This window comes from Thalia democratica, chromosome 5 (assembly GCF_965202585.1).
Source record: "Thalia democratica chromosome 5, ktThaDemo2.hap1.1, whole genome shotgun sequence".
NCBI classification, from domain to species: domain Eukaryota; kingdom Metazoa; phylum Chordata; class Thaliacea; order Salpida; family Salpidae; genus Thalia; species Thalia democratica.
This window is the reverse complement of record NC_139169.1, coordinates 74354588-74380770: the sequence shown is the minus strand read 5'-3', so window position 1 is coordinate 74380770 and position 26183 is coordinate 74354588. Positions and strand designations below refer to the sequence as shown.

General features: G+C 27.3%; 1 protein-coding gene across 2 annotated transcripts; it reads left to right on the top strand.

Annotated features, from left to right (window-relative positions):
• Nucleotides 1–177: 177 nt before the first annotated feature.
• On the top strand, nt 178–23281 carry LOC145835701 (uncharacterized). 2 transcript variants are annotated; one of them, XM_082943399.1, is made up of 18 exons: nt 178–271; nt 3573–3734; nt 5097–5156; nt 6489–6636; nt 8402–8527; nt 11038–11156; nt 13595–13692; nt 14073–14239; nt 14621–14817; nt 15245–15354; nt 15551–15738; nt 17028–17159; nt 17967–18818; nt 18964–19124; nt 19358–19759; nt 20459–20588; nt 22026–22166; nt 23069–23281. In XM_082943399.1, exons 1-18 carry the CDS (start codon nt 260–262, stop codon nt 23122–23124), a joined length of 3261 nt encoding a protein of 1086 aa, XP_082799525.1. In that variant the 5' UTR covers nt 178–259; the 3' UTR covers nt 23125–23281. The 2 variants fall into 2 exon arrangements, with proteins under 2 accessions (XP_082799525.1, XP_082799526.1); XM_082943400.1 differs by lacking the exon at nt 178–271 and adding an exon at nt 3322–3432.
• Nucleotides 23282–26183: the final 2902 nt, after the last annotated feature.

Genomic DNA, 26183 nt, shown 5'->3' with positions numbered 1-26183 from the left:
ATTTTTTCTATTTTTCGTTTAATATAAGTGTAGAAAAAAATTTGCATCTTAATTTATTCACCATTTCATTAGACCTGGTAAAAAAAATAAGGTTTTTATTGAACGTTGATAGTCTAAAAAGTGTAAATCATAAACAGACAGTAGTAGTTATTTTGAAAAACATAATTGTTAGATTGTCAAAAGTTTGCACTGAGTTTGCATTGCTCTTGAAAAATTCACAAAAACTATTTTAATAAATATTTATTAGAAACACACACTAATGATGTCTACTGTAAGTTGTTTCTTAAACTACTGTATTATTACTATTATGTTTCTCAAAGTTTGTATTGAAAGTTTGTTAAAAAATTTAACTAGTTTATTCTAAATATAATACTAATAATTTTTAATACTTTTTAGTAAAATTTAGCATATTTTAAATTTCTAAAATTAACTTAACAATGTACAATAAACTTCAAGATAATAAATCATTAGTAATCTTATATGCAACTTTATAAATTCTTAGTAATCTTTTTTTTAATGGGTACAGTTTTCTTTAAAGTTTGGGAGTCATTACTAAAATATTTTGGGCATACAGTTTTTGCGTTAAAAAAAAATTAAGATAGTTATATTTATAAATTATTAAAATTTGTTTCAAAATATCTCTACTATGATTTAATTATGTTTATTTTTATATACTTTACTGTTAATTGAATATTGTTTTAGTTCATAAATACAAGTCTTTAAGTGTTTTATTTAATGTGTTAAATTTTTATTAATTTTAGTTTAAAATACCAGTAAAATTGTTATAATAATTACTAGTAGGGGTAGAAGGTACTTGGGTGATGTTTGCTCGACTTATGAGTCTATATGATTTGGATGTGTTTTTGCTTCATTAAGAAGAATCTGAAAAAAAAAGTTTGCAGCCCAAAAATCACATACTTTTTGATTTTTCGACTTAAAGAGTAATAAAATCACTTACACATGTCCTAGACTTATAATTTAGGTCTTAAATGAAAGCTTATACTTATTAACATATATTTAAAGATATCTGCTTTTGATGTTTTATGATGTCATATTCACCCTAAATTTGCAAAATATGTCTGTAAAATGTATGAGCAGGGAGTACAGCACAAATTTTTAGTCATATTGTAAATTTTAAAAAGGACATATGATTTGGATGGGTTTTTTCTTACTTGAAAAGAATCTAGAAAAAAAAATTAATATCACAAAAAAAAAGTTGCTGCCCAAATTACTGGTTTTAAACCCCAAAAATCAAATATCTTTTGATTTTTTGATTTAAACAGTAATAAAATTGTTTATACATGTCCTAGACTTATAATTTATATCTTAAACGAAAGCTATAATTATAGGCACAAATTAAAGACATTTCAACTGCTTTTGTTGTATTATGATGTCATTATTACACTAAATATGCAAATTTTGTCTGTAAAACTGTACCTTTTTTTTAATATAAAAAGCAATTTCTTCTGCTGATACTTTTAGTTCTTTGAATTAGAATGTAAAATGTGTAGAGTCAGCTAGGCAGAAAGATAATACTGACGTAATATTATTTCAATTGCATTTTGATATATATATATATATATATAATACATTTTAATTCTATTTCTGTTATTAGAAATTACAATTATTGAGAGCATTTTATATAAGTAAATGCAATAACAATTAACTGCTATGAGTTTAAAACTAAAAAAGATTTGATAATAAGCTTTGAAATTAGAAAATTAAAACAATAAACAAATTAACAAATTAAGTTTTAATTTATTTAGATTTACAATACTTTATAAACTGTAACTAATAGTAATTTAAAATCAATAACATACTTAAAGCTAATGAAAAATTAATATAGATAAACATTTATTGTTTAATTAAATAAAAATTCTGAAATTTATAGAATAAGATTACACTAATTTTAATATATTTATATGCACTTTCTATGATATATAAGTTTAGGTCTTTTATTCTTAGACAGGTGCTCTCAATAATAATAATTTCTAACAACAGAGAGTGATTTAAAATCTATTTTTTATGTATATCAACATGCAATTGAAATGACATTACATCAGTAATATCTTTCTGCCTAGCTGACTCAACACATTTTATATTCTAAAACAAATTGTTAGTAAAAAAAAGTAAAACCGCAGAAATATTTGCTTTTTATATTAGAAAAAAAAGTACAATTTACAAACAAAATTTGCATACTTAATGTCATAATGATGTCATAATACAACAAAGGCAGTTGAAATGTCTTTTATTTATGCCTAACATTATAAGCTTTTGTTTATGATATAAATTATAAGTCTAGGACGTGTATAAGTAAGTTAATTATTGTTGAAGTTGAAAAATCAAAAAAAATATGTGATTTTTGGGGTTTAAACCAGTTATTTGGGCAGCATTTTTTTTTTGTGAAGTTTTTTTTTTTAAGATTTTTTTTAAGTAAGCAAAAACACATCCGAATCATATGTACTTTTCAATATGACTAAAAAATGTGCATACATTTTACAGACAATTTTTGCACATTTAGGGTGATTATGACTTCATAATACATCAAAAGCAGATGTATTTAAATATATGTCAATAAGTATAAGCTTTCATATAAGACATAAATTATAAGTCTAGAACATATATAAGTGATTTTATTACTGTTTAAGTCAAAAAAATAAAAAAGTATGTGATTTTTAGGGATGAAATTAGTGTTTTTGGGCTGCAAACTTTTTTTTTGAATTAAGAAAAAAAAATTTCAGATTTTTCTTAACGAAGTAAAACCACATCCAAACTATATAGACTTGAATGAATATTACAATATGACCAAAAAATGTGCTGTACTCCCTACCCCTATTACTAGTGTAATTTTGTTTCAACAGATGTTTTAATAAGACATTTTAATATCACAATTAGTGAAAGTAAAATTATTTTAAACAAATATGTACAGTTAATAAAAGAATTAAGTGTTATTTTTATATTTTTATCTAATTCAAATGTTTAATAACTATTGTTGATAGAAATCTACTCTACAATTTTTATTTCAAGATATTGTTATATACCGTATCTATATATTTAATAAAAATATGGGATTTTTTTTGTTACTATTAACTTGTTGTTTATGGTATTAAATATTTCTATTTTTTGAAAACAATTGATCCCCTTTCTTAAATTAATTTTTATATATTATTTAATATAATGTTTTACACAAACTTATAATGTTTGTATGACTGCAATTATGATTTAACTGTACAACAGCTGCTTTGTTGTGAAACTAAAATTTATTTTACTCTCAAACTATAATATTTTTACAGGCTTCTAAAAGAATTTATTATAACAATAGTTGTACAAGTAATAAATTTATAATTTATATATAAATTTATAATTGTAGTTTAAGTATATTAATCCAGTAAAAGATCGTGAAAAGTCAAAGAGTACATTTTGGAAAAATTTGTAAGATTGATTGTTATGTAAAAATGGTGTTTTATATATTATAAGTTTTTTTTCAACTCTTTTAGTTTCTTTTCAGTTTGAATACTTCTTTGTACATGTACTTTTTCTCATTTAAACTGAATTCACATAATTTTTTCAAGGACGCATCAAACTCAGTTGCTGAAGACACCAGCATGAAAGGGCAGCAGAGTTCAGTTGAAATTCTCAAAATAAACACGGAGGTCAGCGCAAAGTACAGAGGGGCTTTCTGCGAGGCAAGGATCAAGGAAATAGAAGTTGAAAAGATTCAAGTTCAAGTAAAGGTGAGTTGTTTGTCACCATATAAATAGTTTGAAACAAACAAAGCATGATTATACCAGCAAATGTAATTTTGTGATACAGAAAAACTAGACTTTGGTATTACTTAATAAAAAAGTTATAACGGTTAATACTTGTAATATCAATTACTTATTTTTAATTTAGTGTCTTCTTAATTTTTTTATGTAATTTATTTTTGTTTCACTAAAATTTACTTGATCTTTTGATTTTCTTAGGTACTATATAAAGTTTGGTATAGTTAACAAAGTATTTCTTTAAAAAAATTGTATATTAAGTATAATATTTTTTTTAAACTACTTTAACTTGTAAGACATCAGTAACTTTTGATTATTTATCAGGGTTCGTGCGCGTCAGGCTAAATCAGGCTAAGTCAGGCTAAATCAGTTTTTTTGAAAAAAGTTGAAAAACGTCAGGCTAAATCAGTTTTTTTTATTGAAAAACTTGAGAAATCTTTTCAAGATCAAATTGAGATGTGAATTTATTTCTAAATAAAGATTTAGTTATTAATGACAAAATCAATCAGTATTTGTAAAAAAAAAGCTTAAAACCTTTTGTTGAATCTCTAAAATTTTTCAAAGAACCTTTAATGTTTTGTTTTAAGTAGATTATATATGTCATAATTATCAAAAACCAATAAAAAAATACAGTTTGAACATAACAATTTAGTTCAACAACTTAACTGTTTGTTTGAATTTTAGTACTTTTGTAAGCCTTTCATTTTTAATTTTAATAAAACACGACAATGTAAGTTGTTTTAATCTAAATCTTCTGGTTATAGTGTTTAATTAGTGCTTAATTAAATTGAACAATTGTGCTTAGTAATGTATATTAAATTTTTACACCAGTAATAAATAAGATATTTAACTTGTTTTAAAACTTATCACTGATTTTGTTATGTTAAGGGTATAGGGGGGAGGGGGTCAATCACCTTTTTCACAATTTAGTGTTATTTTTATTGAGTTGTAACTAAGCTATGAGTTGCTTTTTGCAGATTTTTAAAGCTCAAAATACTTTCAAGATTAAGCTGATTGAAATCGGAGACTACAATAGTAATAATCAAGACACCCAAATACCTAAAATGACTTCTAAAGGGGATTTTCCTAAAATGTCAGGCTAAATTGGTCTCAGTCAGGCTTTATGAAAAAAAATTCGCGCACGAACCCTGATTTATTTTTATTGATTTTTTTAGCTTGCATCCACTAACAAGAGCCATTGGGTTATATATTAAAAAGTAATTGTTTTATAAAAAAGTTATATATTAAACCTAAGGTTTCCAAACTACTTAAACTTTAAAAACATCAGTAACTTTTGATCATTTATTTTATTGCTTATAATATTTTTTTTAGCTTGCATCCACCAACAAAAGCCATTGGGTTGACAAAGATAACGTCAAAGGAACTTTCAAGGTGATATGAAAACATTTATTGATATATATATTAAAATAACTTGTTTAGTTAAGGCAAATAACTATACAATAATTTTACAACATTTTGTTTAACCCACTGACTATACAGTTTCTTATGGTTAAGTACTTTAAATTTTTTCAAGTAAACTCTTTTATTTTTGTGATCAACCAGTGTGGTGATGTGTTAAAAGTGCAGAGCAACATTAACTAGGTTAAATACAGTTATCTTTCATAATTTCAAGTTTAAGTTCATTTTGTGGTTTGACCATTGCTTCATATTTTGATATGAAATAAAATATCATTCAAGGTACTTAAATTTGACGTCATTGAAATAGCTTCTATTACCAACTTTTTTTAATGTCTACTATTTTACAGTTGTTTGTAAAACAGTTTTTAGTTCTTTAAAATTAATTTTAGACAATTTTTTTTGTTATATTATATAATATGAAATATTCTTTTCAATCGAGTATTTCTAATTAAAGCTATAGGTGTGAAGTGAATAACTTCTTGTATCATTACAATTATTTTATTATTACTATAATTATATTATTACAACTAATTATAAGCTGTTGTTATTTTTACTCTAATAACTAAGCTATCAGTTGTATTTTAACAACTTTTACCTTTTTGCATTTAAAATTTAGCTTTTATACTTTTTAAACTTTTTTTACTATCAACTATTTAATAACAACTTTTTTAATTACATTTATTTATTTAAAATCAATAATTTTTTAATTTGTTCTAGATAAACTTTACACACATTTTTCTTTGCATCCTTTTTCAAAAACAGAAAATAAATTTTATAAACGAGTTTTTTTAGCATATTCTAAAATATTTTGAAAGTTTTTGTTTTGTTTATAAGTTTAGAATGTAGTAGAAACTATTTTTTGTGATAAAAAGTTTAATGTTATATCTAAAAAGAGCTTTTTTAAGCTGTATTGTCAACGTTTTAATATACTGGGCTACAAAAAAACCTGGAATCCTGGAAAAATTTGAAATTAAAGAAATGTAGAAAAACCTTGATATTTAACAGTTTTTTAAGTAGAATAACTAAACTTTAATAAGATATTAAAAATCTATTTAAAAAAAAAAATATATATCATTAAACGTTTTACCATAAGAAACACATCTGGTGTAGCTTTACAGAATCTTTTAAATGTAATTATACTTTTTAGAACATTTTTTTAACTTAAGTCTAATTTATACTAAAATTTTACGTAAAAACATGTTTTTCAAAAACCTGGAAGAAGTTTACAAAAAACCTTTGGCATCCCTTTAACATGTTTAGATAATGTTTGTAAATAATGATTTTTACCTTACTAGTATTTATTAGAAAGGGGAGTATGTGGAGGTTCGTCAGAACAAAAACATGCCATACGAGAAGGGACTGATGCTCAACATAAAAGACAAATCTCAGTACACTGTTGTGTTTGATGATGGCGACAAGAGAACGTTGGGCAGAAACTCTATTTGCTTGAAAGGTGGTTTGTTGTTCATTTGTGATTTTCCGTTTAACAGTTATTTTTTCAATCTTTTTAGAGTTATTTTGTTTATATTTTTCCTTAAGTAAACTGCTGTAACCTGTTGGTATTGTATGGAATAGTACATTATAATAAGCAACATAATTACAAACTTTTGTTTCTAAAATCTTAGTCGTATAAGTCAGTAGTGGTTATATCAGGGTTGTCACACACTTAAGCTACTTTGATAACTCAGACTAAGTTTTTTTTTTCAAAACTTAAGCTTGTAATATTGGTTACTTCAGGTTGTGTTTTGTCTGAAAGTGTGTAAATGTAAACGCTAGTGTGTAAATGATATGTTACAATATTAATGACAGTAAAATCAATAGTGATCAGTATAACACAAATTGCCTTTAATGTTTATAAGTTTGTTAGTTTCAATTTATTAGTGTTTAAGCTACAAAAATAGGTTAGTTATTGTAATCCAAAATATAAATTATTAGAAATTAAGGCGTTTTTGTTCTATAAATTTTTTCTCTAGTGAATAAATAAAAACGTACAATAAAATATTAGCTACTAAATAGTTGTTATCTAATTTTCAAAATCATATTACATTAATTGCATAATGTTTAAATATTTAAAAGTCATGAATACATAATATTTTTTTTTAATAAAATTTATAACAAAATAGCACTTTTTTCAAAGAAGTCTTTTTGTAAGTGCTTATTTAATTTACAAATAAGTTTTAGTCTAATTAATATTAAAAGTGGATGATCCTTGGTAAAATTGTTATTATTTACAAATAAATGTATTATTTTAGTAAAAAAAATAATTTAAACTTTGATGTTATTGTTATTAGTTCTTTATTTAAAAATTACAGATGCTAGAATTATAGTATGCAATGAAATCTAGCTAATAAATTGTTGCTGTATCATTTCGGTAGAAATATTTGAATTTAAGTTAAATTATTTTTTTTACTGAATTATATAAAATATTGTTTGTATAAATTGTTAAGTAATTTTGAATACTTTTACCTTAAAAATAAAAAGTAATAAGTGCAGATAAAAGTCTTGAACATTCAGATATAATATAAGACTATACATCTGCTCACAAAACTTTTCATTAAAAGAGTTTCAGTAAGTATAACATTATTTAATATTTTAGCTGATGAAAAAACACTCAAAAGACAATATTTCTGTAATCAAAGTTTGTGTAAAATCTAGTCAACTATGTAACAACAATCCAATTTGTTCAATTACTACATTTAGTAGATCTGATCACTTTATACATTTTTTAAAGCTTACTTCCACCATAAATTTAATTCAATTTAATTAAAAAGTTTTCTGAAACTTTTATTACTTTTGTTAAACCTTACAAAAAACTAGAATATAAGTTTTTTCATTTTTTCAATTTAAGTTATTTACACTTATAATAAAGCAATAAAAATAATTTTACTCAATTATTCACACAGGAAGGTTTAAGGTTATTAAGCATTTAAGTAAAATGTAAACTTTTAAAACATATGAAAATTTATCTGAAAAACAATTTTTTACATTCAAAAAATAAATTTAAGTATATAGTTATAATGCTGAAATACATAGATCTGGTGTTTTAAAAAAATGATTTTAGAAGATAACATGAATTTTACTGCAGCTTAGTATAAAAGTTATTCTAAAACCTTAATAGGGTAGAGAAATAGCCTTTTAAAACTAGAAAAAAATTATATCTTTATATTTTAGTCAAGTTTGAAGTAATTATATTTTAATCAGTATTACGTTTCATGCAGGCACGCGCCACACTGACGAAAGCAGAAGCCTGGACAATTGGCCGCTGACCGACCCGGAAGGATTCGGCTCGCCAGTGGTTGACCTAAAGAACAAAAAGTCAAAAAGAAAAAACACTCCGATGTGGGGTGAGTTGTTTGTTTGGTTTAATAAAAAGTTTTTACGTTGCTTATTATGTAAGGGCGAAGGTTTAAATATTTTCTTATAATTTAAGAATGTCTTTTTATCAAAGTAGTTTAAGTGTTTGATCTGTAGAGGTTTGCCACTATGATTGTTATATAAAGTTTTTCAAAAATTGGTGACTTTAAAAAAAGTACTTGAATTTTTAGTAAATAAAAAAACTTGAACAGAATTTCAGTAATTTTTTTCTCAAAATTTGAAAAAATATCTTATATTAAATTGAAATTCTGCATAATTTGTTTTCTGTTTTTTTATATTCCTATTATTATACAACGGAAAAAGTTATTTAAATAAGCTCTTTAGTTGTTGAAAAGCTGTAATTTTTGCATAAAAAATTGCACGCTATTTTAACACTAAATTGCATACAAGTTTAAGGCTTCTCACTATTTTCTCATTTTATGTTTAATATCAATCTATAAATATTTAAATTAATTTCTAAAAGTTCACATACACTCACTTTATTTGATAATATTAAGTTATTTGTTAATAAAATTAGCTGACATACTAAATAGGAAACAAGTACTTGAATAGTTGTTACTGAAGAAAACTAATACTAAATTTTAAACGTTCATGCAACTCTTAAAGACAATTGCATAAAAAGTAAATTAGTTTAAACTTCTTAAACCAAAACAACAGGTAGTGGTACAAGTAATAGCTATTGTTAATAGTGTACAATTTTTTATTCAAAAGTTGTCAATTTAAAATTAGTATAGTTTGTAGTTTACTTTTCAATAGACTGTAATATGCAGAGTTGTCAGGAAATCGGGAAAAACCAGGAAAAACCAAAAAAAAAAGACAAAAGTCAGGAAAAATGGGGGCTTTTGAAAAAAAAGTCAGGAAAAGTCAGGAAATTTGACAAAGTTCAAAAAAAAATCAAAACTTGTCAGATTAAATTTACAAAATTCTTTATTTTCCAAAGCCTTAAATGGTAAAAAATTAATTAAAAATCCTTTAAAGTCATACTAAAATTGCAAAATTTTCCTAGTAAAATACAAGTTTTTTGAATTTCAAATGTTCTCATCTGGTATAAATTAATAAAATATCCTTTATAAAACTGCAAAATTTTTCTATTAACATATTGAACAACTACCCTACTTAAAACAAGCAGTTTTTCATGCTCTTTAGTATTGATGAATTGTGGCAAGTACACTTCCATAATGAAACTTAATGAAAAAATTTCTTTTGCATTTCTTTAGTTATGTGATGTCTCTTATGCAGCCTATTTTGACATTGTACTAGAGTACCCACCTTGTTGTTGCCTTAATGCATGAGGACATTTCGTGCTTAATAATTAAATTGCTGTGCATATTAAGTAAGACGTGATAGTTACGAACTTCAGCCTTAACCAGTTATTCAAGGTTGAATTAAATGATCAAGCTTCCCTAAAACCTACCCTTGATCTTGGTTGTGCTGCAACCAATTTGCTTGCAAGTTTAAGGAAAAAAGATCTAGTTGAGGAACAAAAGGTCTTAAATTTTAATAAAGAATGTATAGTATTTTTTATATAGCGGTTGAAAATCTCCGGAGTAGAATGGCTATTGGAAGTACATTTGTAAAAAATATGTCATGCCTAAATCCGCATAGCCTTGAAAAATTAGGTGTCAAAATTGTTGTTAAGCATTTTGCCAATATCTTGCACTCCTTAACAAAGTAAAAAAATGTGCCCAAACTCTGAAAGTGACATTAGCATTAAACATTTAGAACTTTGGTAAATTGTCCAATGAATGCATTTAAATTCAAGAGCTTCAAGCAAAGGAAGATTATTTGGACCAATTTTATTTTGTAACATTAAAGTTTCCTGCCAAATCTTCTCTCGGAAAGTTGTTGCAACCATTATTTGTGTTGCACAATCACCAGACTGAGGTCAATCTAGGGTTTAGTATTAACAAAGCCCTGCTTGAAGACAGTATGAAATGAGAAACTGTTACACCCAGAAGAAGAGTTGAAGATTGTATGTATGCATACAAACTAGAACTGTTTCAAGTTAGAAAATACAAGTATTTTGCTGATAGAGCTGTGTATTGCAAATATATCAATCATACGCAGGTGTTTCAAGTGATGTAATGGAAGTTAGATGATTGAATTCATCAAAAAAACTGTAGTTTCGACCTGTATAAAAATAATAATGAAAAATTTATGTAGTTTCAAGTGTTTTTTATGTATTTTAGAATAAGTTTAACTTAAGAGTTTAGTTTAAGAAAAGTCAGAAATTTTTTCTCAGCTTGATCTGTTGCAACTCTGAATATGAAATGATAAAAAGTACGGAACTTGGGTTTTTGCTTTCAGTTGAAATAATTTATAGTTTTAGTAAAAGTAACAGAGTAAGAACGAGTGGAAATTTTAAACTCAGTATTAGCTTGTTGCCAACCAAAATAATAATAATTAGAGATGTAGTTAAATTAGTTCAATCAAAACTTTATAAAATGAAGTGTGATGTATTAATATAAATTATAAACAGACAGCGACACGAGCAGCAACTATCCGACCCCCTCCCCCTCAAAACTGAGAAAAACAAATATTACTCCGAGTCCTTCGGTAATCACCAGCCTGGAAGCCAGAATCAACAATGCGGCCAAGGTTTATTATTTTTCTTATTTGATTTAATTCTTTACTTTATAGTTTTTTGTTTATAAGTAGTGTGTTTAATATATTTTTCTACCAAACTTTTCAATTCCAAGTTGCAAATTTATCATAAAATGATGTTAAGTTTATTTTTTATTTGTCTTTACTATATTGTATCTTATTATATTTATTTGAAACTTGTTTGAATTCGTTGAAGCCAAGGTTTGGTCTGTCATTAGTTTCTATCTTGATAGTTAAAATTTTAGTTAAATTTTTTTTATTAAGTTGAATAAACAATAATGCATTGAAGGTGACATTATGTCTTTTGTTAATTAATTTCTCAACTTAATTTTTTTTGATGTATACCTAGTAATTTTAATTATTAACCCCTACACATTTTTTCAATTCTAAAATTGTTTTAATTTATCATATGTTTGTACTTTTTTCCTTACTTTATTGTTTTTGCTCATTTATGTTTCTAATTTAAAACTGTTTAATCTAAAATATTGTTCTTGCTAAGCTTTTTAATTCCCAAAGAATTGAAAACCTCACTTAAAATTTAATATTAAAAATATGATTTTATGTCCTTACAATATTGTAATTTGCTGTTTTAATTAAAAAATGGCTTATTTAAATTTAAATGCCAACTAATGAAAAGTTTCAGTTCAATAAGTGTATCATTATATATAATCAATAATCTCAAAACTTTTTTACTAACTTAAGGTTTATAATGATTGACAATAAAATAAGTTACAACTAAAATTAAGAACTAATAGCGTTTCAACAAAATATTCAAATTTTTTTACAGGTTTGCCAAAAAACCTGTAATTCTGGAAACTTGGAATTGACAATTTTAGCGAAAAAGCTCTAGAAAAACCTGGAGTTTTGAACAAAAATCATTAAAAAATCTGGTGTTTTGAACAATTTTCACATGTCAAGTGATGAAATATCTCAATGAAAAAAATTGTATGATAAGAATTATTTATATCAAAAAGTAATTTTAAAGTAGCTTTTCAGTATCTTTTCAATGTTGGTATACTAATAAGACAGTTTTTTTTAACTTAAGATCAGTTTTATACTACAACAAATGAACAACAAAACTAGTTTTTTAAAACCTGATAAGTAATTACAAATAATCTTTGGCAACCCTGTGTTTAGAATTTACCAATAAGTTAAAATAAACTGATATTTACAACTTTGAAACATAACTTGTTGTTGTAACTTTCTATTTCTATGAATACTTAGTAGTAAAGAATTTTAAACTAAACCTCTATAGTTTTTTTGAGGCTTTATGTTTGAATATACAACAAGTTTACAATACTTACATCTAGTCTTTTTTTGTCTTTGAAAAAAGTTTAGTCTTTCACGATATAAGTGGGTAAAACAGTTTATTTACAACTTGGTATTAATTTGCAGAACTAAAAGAAGCTAGCGGTTGCTAATCACAGCCTTTTTAAAATTTAAAGTTAAATTCATGTAAAATCATTTAATTTTATGGAGTTAAATGAGCTCTGATTTAACTTTAAGTTACTATTTTTAATTTTAACAGTTAATTGCCTCTTAAAATATTATGTTTGGAATCAGTTAATTGTAAAAACTAGTAATATTTAAAGTTTAAATTCACCAAAAAAATCCTTATCTGGTACATATTCCGAAATAGTTATATTGTTCTATTAATGATAGCAACAAGTAATTTTGTTGTTGCAGAAATTTCAAAGCTAACAGTATCTTACTTTTTATCAAATTGTTTTGTATTCAATTTAGAGTTGCTTTTTTTTTGTATTTTACAAATCAGTAATTATTGGAATGTACAAAATGTAAATGTTGTTGAAATAATGAATAAAATAAAATTAGAAGGTAAAGATCATGCTAGCTTAAAGCGCAGTTTTTATATTATGACATTAAAAATCCAATGCATCCGTTTTTCGTTTCTTTTTGCTTAAAAATAACCCTGTTCTACAAAATTTATTAACTTTTATTAGAACGTAAACCATGACTTCAATAAAGTTTATTAGTTATATGGAACTAATAAAATTTAGATAAAAGTTTTTAAAACTTAAGGTATTACAACTAAATTAAGAAAATATATATTTGTTCTAATAATTAGCTTCTAATAAGTATATTGTTTGCATGGTCAGAAAAAAAAAATAAAGACAACTTTTATATGTTGTACAACTGTCACTGTTGTAAGAGTTTTTGTGAAACATGGAATCTATTGAGGAATAAAGTCCATGCTAGCTCTTCTTGATAAATATTAGGACCGATATAGTTTATAACTTCCGTAAAATTAAATTAATTCTTATAATCTTATAAACTAATAAATTTAAATAATCAAAGTAAATAAAAATTTTAGTTTAACAAAGCTTATTTGTATTTATCTATAGTAATTGATACTTTTTCTCAAATTCACAATAAAATATTTCAATAATAATTTAACATAGTAAACATTACAGCATGAAGAAAACCAGAAAAACAAAGTGGAATTCAGAGATAAATGGCTGAATAACAAGTTGCTTGGAAAAATGGTGCTTGTTGTGGAGGGAAAGAAAAAGTTGGTTTTTGTTTATTACTTTTTTTTTTAATGATTGAGTTTGTACAGTAAACCTTTTAAATAAAGTTTGGTTCCAAATAAAAACTTTTCGGAAAAACATTTTAAATATAATTCAGTAATTGAAATTAAAAAAAAAACTTAAAGATTTCCCGGTTCAAAAAAAAAATTTTTGTCAATTACTAAATCAATAAAAAAATCCGCAGATATCCTGTTATCAACAAGAATATTTCTAAAAAAAATTATCAATCAAGAGTCCATAACTTTAATAAAAACAACATTAAAATTAATCACACTGTAAAAGTTTAAATCAAGATTTAGATTAATATATTTATATTGATAACATAAAAATAATTCAAATCGAGGTTATTTTCTGCAAACAGGTTTCCGGCGGTCGTGGTCAACCCGGTTATCAACGAGAGCTGGCACAAAATCGAGGATGAGGAGATGCTGGTGAGAAGTTTCATCAACGGGGAATTCCACGTGGTGAACAAAAATTCCCCGCTGTTGAGCAAGACTGCATGCAGCAAGGCCGACCCCGCTGTTAAAGGTTTGTGCACTGGTTGTGTTTAAAGAAATGTTTTTTAAATAATAACGTTAAGTATAAAGTTTAAAATAGTTCGTAAACAAACAGTAATTTAGTGATGAATTTTTTTATAGAAGTTTCGCATGTTCCACATCCTAAATAAAATTATAACAACTACCAAAGATGGTTTCATAATTTTTATTTTAAATAAATGTCCACAGTTTCGCTGTTGTTCAAATTATTTTTTTCACAGGTAGAACTATCTATACTTTACCCATGCAAAATATTTATCAAACATAACATTTAATATTAAAAATTTCAAACTCACAAATCGTCAATTTTTTATCAGACAAGTTTTGTTTCAAATAATTTACAAACTAAATTAAAATTAAATAAATTAAACAGACGCACTGAACTGGCAATCTCAGATGATAATTCCCAACTCGTGGCGTTGTGACGTCACAGACATAATCCCACCCAACGGTTACGTCACTTCTGACGAAGAGGAAGACGAGGACGATGACGTCAGTGAGGAGAAGGAGGCTCACGATGACGTCATAGACGAGGAGAAGTTGAAGGAGAAAAACGCGAGGAAGGCGCAGGTTTGAATTGAAAATATAAGAAATCATCAAAGTAACATATTACGTCTAAGTTTGTCTTTATTAATTAGCTGAAGCTTTAATAAAGAGAAATCTTGACTATAAAATAAGGAAATTGAAATTTTTAGATCAAAATATGTTCAATAGTTTTTCTATTTTTCACAAGACAAGGTTGGTTTATAAATCAAGCTGTAACTTAAACTTAAAGATATAAAATTAAAATTGTAACTTGTAACTATTAAGAAGTTGCGAACTATTAACAAGAAAACTGGTAGTGTTTCAGTAAAATAAAAATTGGATTTTTAGAGAAACCGAAGTTAAAATAATAATCTAAAGTGTTTGCTCAACCTAATTTTCTCTGCTATTTAACAAAATTAATAATAAATAACAAACTTAATTTTTTGAAATGATGTTTACATGTATTTTCCAGGCCAAGTTGTTCAATGAGCAATTGTACAAACTGATGAACGACTGCGGCTCACCAATAGTAAAACCTCCCAGCCTGGCTAACAAAGACCTTGATTTGTTCAAACTCTACAAGTTAGTTTAAAATATTTATTTACTAATTATACAATAGTAAAGCCTCCAAATAAAAACCTTCTTTTTTCAAACTCTACAAGCTGGTTTTAAAACAAATATCCTAATGAGTATATATAATTAACAATACTGAAACCTAAAACTTGTAAGTTTCCGCAATATTTTATATATTAATACAAAAAATCACAACACATCACAGTTTGGTTGAATCGCGCGGGGGATCGTCACGCATCAGCGATTCCGAGTGGCGGGAAATCTACCACAAGCTGAACCCGCTGAAGAAATCGACCAACAGGGTGAAGGTGTCATACTACAAGTACTTGCACAAGTACGAGGAATACCAATTGAGCTTCAAAAACAACAACCCCAACAACCTGCTGCCTTCAGGTTTGGTTTTAATGTTTTTTTAGTAGCAGGTGTAATTATAAATGTTATACAAACTAAATTCAAGTATATTCTTGTAGTATGACTTTTTAAGACTTTGTTTTCAAAACAATGTTTCACTCAAAAATAGAGATCATCAGTTAATAATAACATCTAAATAGAATTTTATTCGAATCTTTTTTTAACATTCTAATAGTGATAAATAATGGAAAAATTAAAATTTAATCTACCCAGAAATCTACTCCTTGTATTAATAAAGTAGTTATTTTTGATCTTATAGTAATTTAGAAAACATTTCAAATATTTTGTTTAATAAAGTTTTAATTTCAATCATATTATATTATAGTCGTGAAGATGACTTATTGATATTTTAATGGTGTAAATTTTTATTCTTTTTATAGTTATAAAATTCCGAAAACTTTTAAAAGAGCTATATTAAAAAATGTCTTTAGCCATTAATAGTCAAGAAGTCTCTTTTATTTTTATTAGAAGATTATTTAAAACAGTACATGTTTAAACAATTTTATTATTCACAAACACCCCTGTGAAATATTTTCGCTTCAGTATGTTTTTATTTTTCCATCACTTTCCTTCATGTGGTGGGATGAATAATCGAACGGTTTTAATATGAAAAATAGTCCATAAATTTTATGCACATTAAAAGTTTAAAACTTTTAAAAAGAATTTACTCTCATTATCAATAAGCTTGTCAAACAAAACTTTTGAAACTAAAACTTGGACAGATTCAGAATTTTACTTTATATTCAAAGCTTGTCTTTCTTTCATACCTGTAATTTCAGCATATTTGAATACCTGTAATTTCAGCATCGGAATTTCCGTTTATCATGGACGAGACATCTCGCAGTTTGTTGGAGTGTGAAGTAATTAACCCACTATTGATTAAAACCTGTTCATATTTATATATTTTTGTTAAATAAAACAAATTGTACAGTAATCTTCCTTTATTGTACCAACATATGTTTCTGTGTGTTAACGAATCAACACACTTCAACTGGGTTCTGTAAAAAAAACTGTAATATAAGAAGAGAAGCATAGAATAAAGTAGGTGTATACATGTTTTCATTAAAATTAAAAGAAAAATATTTCTAAGACTTTTACAGGTTATTAGTCAATAATAAGTAAAATACTTAATATTAAATCCGACTGTTATAGTAATAAATAAATAGTAATAGATAAATATATATTTTTGTTATTTATGAATACTTACCAAGTTTTATATCTTTTTAAAAATTTTTAAATATTTAAAATTCCAACATGTAATGAATATTCAGCATCGGAGTTCCCCTTCATCAAGGACGAGACGTCCAGGAGTTCGGTGGAAAGCGAATCCACGGAAACGTCCTCCGCGTCGGGAGGAAGGAGAAACACGAGGAGGAGGAAGCACTCCGACGCCAACCAAGCAGGTATAAAGAGAAATTGTATAAGTATTTAGTAGGTATTAGTATGTATACCAAGCAGGTATGAGGAGAAATTGTATAATTATTTGGTAGTATGGTTTACTCTGAGGAGAAATTGTATAAGTATTTATATCGGTATACTACGTTTGCGAATCGAAAATGTATGAGTATTTGGTTTATTATTTGTTTTATATGTAGTTACTGTATATATCTATTATTAAAAGCAGTTAAGGAGAAAGCACTCCGACGCCAACCAAGCAGTTATGAGGTGAATTTGCATAAGTATTTAGTAGGTATAGTTTACTCTGAGGAGAATTTGCATAAGTATTTAGTAGGTATAGTTTACTCTGAGGAGAGTTTTATTAAGTATTTAGTAGGTCTAGTTTACTCCACGTATGCAAATCATAACCAAACTAGATCATTCTAAGGTGGGAGATTTTTGCCATCAGGGATAATAATTAGACTAATAAGTAAATGAGTAGTTAAGTTTTAGTGGGGCAAAATCTCAACTAAGGGGTTTTTGTTTACTTTAACTTTGGAAAATTCGTACCAAGATGAAGTTTGTTACTGAAAACTCGTTGTATATGGTTGAAACCACATCTGTGTAATCCAGATTTAAACTAGATCAGCTTGTGTTTGTAATTGCCACCTTAATTTAATTTTAAAAGTCTTTTTACTACTCAATTACCAGTTACTTTTCGCCCCCTTACCAGTTATCGCTCTCTATGGAAATCTGTGAACAAGATTATTTTAAATTCTTTTCATTTATAACTAATAGTTAAAAAATCTTCACCATTCAAACATTCATCACAGGCAACGACTTGTCGGACTCCGGAGGTCCGCAAAAAACCAAGAAGGCCAAGAAGCAGTCCGTTGGCGGCACGCCTAGCAAAAGCGGCGGGAAAAAAGCGCGGGAAAGCGAGGAACTCCCCTTGTACAAGGCGGACGACGACGTGTGGGTGTGGTACCTCGACAACCGGTTTCCCGCCAAAATCATCAAGGTGATCGACGAAGCGGAACAGGTGGCCGAGAGGAGAACGTACCTGATCCACTACAAGAACTGGAACAAGCGACACGACAACGTGGTGCCGTTCAGCAAGATCATCGGCTACCAGTCGGACGTGGACCTGAGCGAGAGCATCAGGGGTCCGCCCAAGAAAAGCATGACCGCCGGGTGGCAGCAGGGAGCGAAGAAGCGGGAGTCGTTCGGGGCGCAGGGGAGCTTGAAGCGGCCGCGGAACAGGACGTCGAGCTGCTCGAGCTCGAACGCGGGCGACGCGACGAGCAAGCAGGCGCCACCCAGCGACAAGAAAAAGGAGAAGGACGACAAGAAGGGGGAGAAGAAGCAGCAGCAGCCGAGGAAGAAGAAAGAGAAGGTGGAGGAAGGAAAGGAAGAGGTGAAAGTGGAGCAGAGGGAGAAGAAGGGCAAGGAGTCGCCGGTGAAGCAGAACCCTAACAACAAGCAGCCGAGACAGAGGAGGACGAAGAAGCAGATGCAGGAGGCGCAGCAGGAGAAGGAGAAGATGATGAAGGAGCAGCAGGTGAAGGAGGAAGTGAAGGTGGAGGTTCAGGGGGAACAGGAGAAAGTGGGAGGTGCAGAACCGTTGGTGAAGAAGGAAATCGTGAAGGTGAAAGTGGAAAATCACAACTCGACCACTTTTCAAAGTTTGTTTTTGTTATACAGAATATTTGATGGTAATTTATCTCGCCTGATATAACAAAATAATGATTTGTTTTGATAAAAACAATTTATTTTTTAAACCTATTAAATAAAGTTGAACAGTTTATTAATTTGATATTATATTTTCAGAAGTTCAAGTTGAAATCAAGGTGGAAGAAGGTACAAGCAAAAAACAAGCACCATCTGCAAGTCAGTCGAACAAGGCAACGAGCGAAATTAAAAAACCCTCGAAAGACCAAACAGCTTCGAATGTCGATCAGCCGAAAGAACAGGCCACTTCTTCAGCAAAGGTTATTTTTTATACAATGCTTGGACATTTTTATAATTTTGTGTTTTTGTTGGTCCAAAGATACAGAAAATTCCTGTTTATTATTTCACTGTTTGAGAGTATAAGTAAATAATTGTTTTACTTTGTTTTAAAGAAAACATGTATGTTTTTTGTATTGAAGAAAGATAAGTATTTTTTACCATTTTTCTTATTTTCCAGCTAATAACTTTTTATTAACGAACCTGCAACTTTCAGCCTGAAGAAGCCAGCAAGCCTTCTTCCAACAAAACTTCCGATAAACCGCCGCAGAAGCCGCCTACTCAACTGAAAATCCCCCAAACCAAAACCACAAGCGTGACGCCGCCGCAAACCAAAACATCGGTTGTTACGTCATCAAGTGCAAGTAATGACGTTGAAATGAAAACAACTCCGTCGTCAAGCGAAGGCTCGTTGCTTGGCAACAAGACGTCATCTGAAGCAGTTGCTACCACGTCAGCTGCCACGTCATCGCAGGCCTCCACTCCCACCGACGATGACGCAACAAGTAAAAGTACGGAGAAACGCCAGGAGACACCTGGTGGTGGTGGTAAGAAGGAGAAATTGCCTCCATCAAGTCCGAAGAAGCACCACAAGAAAGTTGCAAGGAAAAATGAAAAGGTTAAATAGTTATTAGTTTTTTTATTAGTAGGTTTTATAATAAAAGCTACAAAGTTAATTTCTAACTCACTATAATGTATAAACCAAAGAAAAAGTGAGAAAATTACATTTGCACGTTTCTGCACCACTTTTCGCTTTTGTTCAGGTTAAAGTTAAATTAGGTTCAAAGTTTTAGGTGTTAAAAATTGAAGGCGGGTTGTTACATATCAGAAATTAATAGTTTATGATAAAAGTTTAATATATGTATATAGTAATGGTTAATGAGTTGTATCTTAAAGTTTATACTTCAGACTTACTAGTTCAAGTTAAAAAGTTAGGAATTTTAACACAGATACTACAAGTTATGGTTTTAAAAGATTAAACTATTAGGTCGAAGATAACTGTCAGAAATTAAGAATAAAGCGATGATGTTCTCGTCGAAACTTCTAATCTAGGCGTATTAAATTGATTTATGTTGCAGTTTGTAAAACCAGAAGACTTTTAAAGGGCAGTTTAGTAACCCGCGCAAAAGCGACTTTCCAAAAAATATCTCTTTTAATAAGTGTTGTGTTTTGTAAAATGTGATTGTTAAGTTTAACGGAATGTGCTCTTTTAAAATAAGTTTCTAAAATAATTTACTATGTAAGAATTTAATATGTAATGATTTAATTTTTTAAATAACAAAGTAGTTTTTTTGTTTGTTTACCAAGTTGTGTTCAGGAAAACTCGAAGGACAGCGACTCTTGCGTGGACGACCAGAGAGATGTGAAGAGGAAGAAGAAAGTTCAGAAGAAGCAGAAGAAAATTTACCCGAAGTCCGTGAACGATCTCAAGCTGAAGAGCGATGAAGGTGATTTGCTGTTAAAAATAAATAACAACCGCCAAGTGTCACTGTTGATTTTAGCAAACAAGAATAGGCAATGATATAAATTTGACTGGTTGGCTCTAAGAAATAAATAACAACTATATCACAGCTAAAAAAAGCAGATTAGAATATACAATAAGAAAAATAGAGTTTTAATACAATAGTTAGAATAAGCAGTTAAAATTTATATAGCTACTTGTAAAAATTAAAAGAATTAAACTAAATCGTTTGCTAATTGTGATCCCAGCGAATCAAGTTCAGTGGAATATATATTAACAAATTTTCACATAACACTTTTTCACATGTATCTTTTGAACATCTCAATTAATTAGTTCTGTTTCATATGTTAGTTTAATAGAAAAAGAGTAATGTGAAAATTTGATGTTATAGCTACTTCATGATTTATTACATAGTTTTATTTTATTCAAATTTATAAAACTAGTTACGTTGACTAGTATCAGATTTTTGTATCTTACCCTCAGTAGTTAAACTATATTTAATTTGTTTAATTACATAATAATGAAACAAAACTGGCTAATATGACGCGTGAAGAGTCTATAGATTATTACACAACATTAAGAAACATATATATATATATATATATAAATAATTAATAAACAATGAACTTCACCGCACGTACCAACAACAACAGCATCCGAGACAACCCGGTTTCGTCATATTTAGGACTCATCAGGCAGGCTTAGTCGCGAGAAACCGCCGTTGTGATCTCAACCAAGCGGGATTTGCTGGAATCTGAACAAGCAAATGCACTGAAGCGACCGTTTGTGGGTAAAATCTGAAAAATTGACGCAGCCAAATCGACGTCTAAGACATTGGCAGCTTAATACATACATTGTAAAATAAATAAATATATAAAAAGTTAAAAACTTTTAAAGTTTTTACGTAACAGTAACAGAAATAGCACTAATGACGAGTGAAGAACGTATAAATTGTTACACAACGATAAAATAATAATATATATATGTAACTAATGAAAATTATATTTAATTACATAGTTATAACAGAAGTAGCATTTATGACGAGTGAAGAACGTATAAGTTATTACAAAACGATAAAAAATTATATATAACGTATAATTATTATACAGAAATCTAAGACAAAATTCATTCAAAAACATCTTTATTAAAGCAACAAACAAGTAAAGTAAGCAATATTTAATTACGTAATAATGGTACAGAAGTAGCATTGATGACGAGTGAAGAACGTATTGATTATTACAAAAAAATAAAAAAATAATATACATATATAAATAATGATAATTATAATAAATTACGTAACAATGGTACAGAAGTAGCATTGATGACGAGTGAAGCACGTATTGATTATTACAAAACGATAAAATATATATATATATATATATGAAAAATAGTAATTATATTTAATTACGTAATAATGGTACAGAAGTAGCATTGATGACGAGTGAAGAGCGTATTGATTATTACACAACGATAAGGAACGAAAGTGCTAAGATTTGGAATGAGTGGAACAAACACAAGTTACATCTGGAAAGAAAAAAGAAAAAACACAAGAAAAACATGGAAGGTTTGTGGGAAATATTACAATAAGGAGTTTTATTAAGAAAAATGTAATAAAATTATAGAGAGTATCAAAATGATTTTAGGTAAAATAACTAAAGTTGTGTATTATGAAATAGTATAAAAAAATATTGATAAAATATTAATAAAATTATATATTATGTTATTAAAGATTTTTTTTGTGTAGTATAGTGTTTTACTTAATACAAGGAAATTAATACAAATTGGTTTGTATTTAATAAAGTAACTAAAAGTACATTTATGGTAAAATAAGACAGTTTTTTTGACCTTTTTCTAAATAAATGGCTTTTTAATTTGGCTTTCTAAAGTAAGCAAGCAAAAGTCGGCAAACTGCGGCCCGCGAGCTCCTTTTCAGCGAAAAACTTACAGTTATAAAACAATTAATTTTAAATATTTCGTTATAAAAACTTCCAGTTATGCTTTTAATTCAATAAATACTTTTTACTAGTGCTCTACTATTGCTTGATTTATCATATTTTTCATCTTTTCTACTGATTACTAGAACTTTATCTGAATAAATGCGGCCCTCAAAGATGTTTTTCTGAATAGTGTGGCCCGCGAGCAACTTTTCCTGGGAAAATTGGCCCGTGTGCTACAAAAGTCTGCCGGCCCCTGTTATAGACTAAACTGATTTACAATAATACGGGATTTACGTTAAAAGACAGATTTTTCTGTTCATCAATATAATTTGTTGCCACTAGGTCAAAAAAGATCCAAAATGTTTTTTTTTTGCATTAAGAGCTTTATTGACATAAATTTTTTTTGTTAGTAATGTAATACGTTTGCTTCATACTTCATAACAAACTTAATACTTCTGTTTGACAATTTTCTGTTTCAAACTACAAAAATGGTTTGTACTTTCAAAACTTTAATTATGTTATTTTGCAGAAAAAGAAAACAAAAAACAAAGCCAACAAAATTCAACTAAGAAGAATTCCAGTTGATGTTTTTAAGTAAATCGTAGTTGCTTTTTGTAATATTGTGATAGATTTTTAATCACGAGTTTGTAGAATTAACACTTTTAGTTCGTAATAGAATGTTTTTATTGGTTTTGTTAGAATTTAGTGATGATTTAAAGATATTTTTTATTTTTTAGTTCCATAACACTACTACGTTCAAAAAGATAAATTTATAAATATTCAATACTTCATTTATTATAATAGATTTATAAAATAGTTTATAACATATTTTGATGATTTGTGCATAACCTTTATTTTTTAACTAAAAAAATTATAAAGATGAAGAAATATTTTGATGTTGATAATTGTTTAATAAAATACTTGATTGTAAAATGAAGACAATTTTTTTTATAAATTTACAATTAAAGAAGTTATTAAAGTTTGAAATTAAAACTAATAATTTTAAGAATAAAGTTCTTGAAGTGATTCAGAAAAAGCTACAATTTCAGGTATATATAAAAGCAGCTGTGATTTGTCGAGAGAATTCGTTATAGTAACGCGATATTTTGTTAAACACAACATATATTTTATTCAACATGAATGATTAATTGTTATTTAAAACAGGAATCGGTAAAATGTGGCCCGCGAAGGAATATTTATAAAGTATATATTGTTAGGTTTGAAATGAAGAGAAAAAAAAGTTTTAGGTAAAATTTACGGTATTTTTTTTTCCAAAAATTAGGCCCGCAACTATTGACATGCCAGTTGTATTAAAATATTAATTGAAATTACCTGTTTCTAAAATAATTTATCATACTAATAGTGCACTTTTAAAAATTACGATTTGTGCAAGGGTATATGAATAAGAAAGATGTCAAAAAAAAACGTCATGACTGTAAATTTTTATAAGCTAGTTTAATTTTTTATTAGTAGTTCTTTTTTAAAGTTTTTCATCAAAAACTAACAACAAAACCAAAAAAATATACATTGTTAAAGCTAATTTACTGTAGGTATTCTTTTAGCATAAAATTTAAAAAACTGTACTAAGCTATGTGCTTTGTAAAGACAAAGGTAAGTACAAAAATGATTTTAAGTAAAAACTAAAATAAACCAATTTGTAAATTTACTTTAAAAGACAGTTATTTATAAAAGTTAAGTTTGTAAAATTTTTTAATACGATCAGTTGAACTTTAATTTTTGTTACACTATCTTTATTGAACGACAAAAAAAAGCAGTCAAAATATTTAAAGTTTAAAGACCTGGAGTACAAAGGAATTTTTCTTTAATCATTTTTGAAAATCCTACTTAAACAAATTAATCTTATTTGTAAACTTAGTTTAAAAGACAGTTAATTTTAAAATGTGCATCTGTTTTTTAGAACACTTGTGAGATAATTCTAATGCAATTTTTACCGATGAAAATATTTGAAGAACGTTAGTTTTCATATACTATTTGAAATTCTAATTTAGTTTTTACATGATTTTGCTAACCAGTCTTTTTTTTTGTTCAAAAAATCTACTTAATGAACGAAAAATGAAAGTTTTTGCACAAAATTTAATTAGTAAAATGAGTTTATAAAATTATTTAAACTAATAAAGAACAGTCTTTTTACTACTAAACATCAAAACTAAAAAGTATGACTAAACGTATTTGTCAGCTAAAAAGATATTAACATTATTAAATAGTAATAAATTAACTATTTTTCACTTTTAATTAAAAAAAGAGAAGTAGCTTGGATTGAATTTAAAGAATAAAAACTAAGTTTGTACATAAAAAAGTTGTAGAAGCTCGTAAATCTTAGTCAGTTATTCAAGAAAACACAAATACTGTCAGTTTTACAAAACGCAGCAAGAGCTTCTTAGCTTGTCATTTAATGCAAAAAATTAAGGAAAATAAACGAAATGATTTCTACCAATCAGCCACAATTTCAACAGAATGTTAAACTATCCTCACCTTTAACTTTTGGGCGCTCAATAAAGATTTCATACAGTGGAACGAATTCCGTGTAGCTTATCTGAAAATATTAATTGAATAAAAAAATCTTACATTTGTAAATTCAATGCATATTTCGATTTAAAACTGTCATTAATACAGATATTACGTTTACAATGATATGTCTTTTACTTTAAGTAAAATGTTTTTTGTTCAACAAAGTTCATTCTAAAATTTAAAGGTATTTAGATTTTTGAAAAAATTTCAGCTATAATTAAAAGTTTATGTAATCTTGTGTAAAAACAGTTAACTTATCACTTTTCATTAACATAATGTAAAATATTTTCAAACAGAATTAAATCTCTTCTAATTAAAATTAGTCAAGTAATTTTTAATTAAGGTCAGAGATATCAAATCAATCTAGTTTTAATCTAGTTTTACATTTAGTTTATCACTACAGTTTTTGGTCTCGGCTTGTCAACCAATTTTGGCTCGAATAACATTCTGGCTTTTCTCCTGCGAAAATTAGCAACACGAACATACTTGTAAGTGTTTTTATTTTAGCATGATCACAACCAGTTCACTTAGTTCAGCTTAAAACCTTATGCAGAAATCAAAAGCCTAGTCAATTTTTTTTTTCTTTTAAACATGTTAAGCTTATTTTGTTAGTTTATAATATATATGTTATGGCCAAATTTATTGTGTTTTAGTGCAGAAGTCTAGTTTAAAAAAGCCATGAAATTATATTATTTTTTTTTGTTTAGATTAATATGAATTTCAGCAACCATCTAAGTGCTATTTAAATGTGTAATTAATGACTTGCAACCAGGATTAAAAAAACATTTTTTCTTTTATATTTTTATAGCTTTTTTGTTATACTTTATGTAACTTTAAACTTTAGAAATGTCCAGTTTTGTAATAGGTATTTACGTATAAGATTAAAAAAAAGATTTACGAATTTTTTAATACAGTTTGTCAAATAGTTAAAGTTCATACAATATTACTCTCATTGTTAATATTAATCAAGTTTATTTACAGTTTATTTTGAAGAAATGCGGCTCGAGGTCAATTTGTAACCTATGGGTTAAGGTACCTTAAATAATAAACTTAATCTATACTAAATGATGATAGTCAATAATAATTAGGGCTAATCTATATAAAACTATGCATGA

Excerpts from the sequence above, each read along its gene's own strand:
- LOC145835701 (XM_082943399.1), top strand. Across the intron at positions 15,739-17,027 it reads CAACAACCTGCTGCCTTCAG|CATCGGAGTTCCCCTTCATC; the intron begins GTTTGGTTTTAA and ends ATGAATATTCAG. Across the intron at positions 18,819-18,963 it reads CAACTCGACCACTTTTCAAA|AAGTTCAAGTTGAAATCAAG; the intron begins GTTTGTTTTTGT and ends TTATATTTTCAG.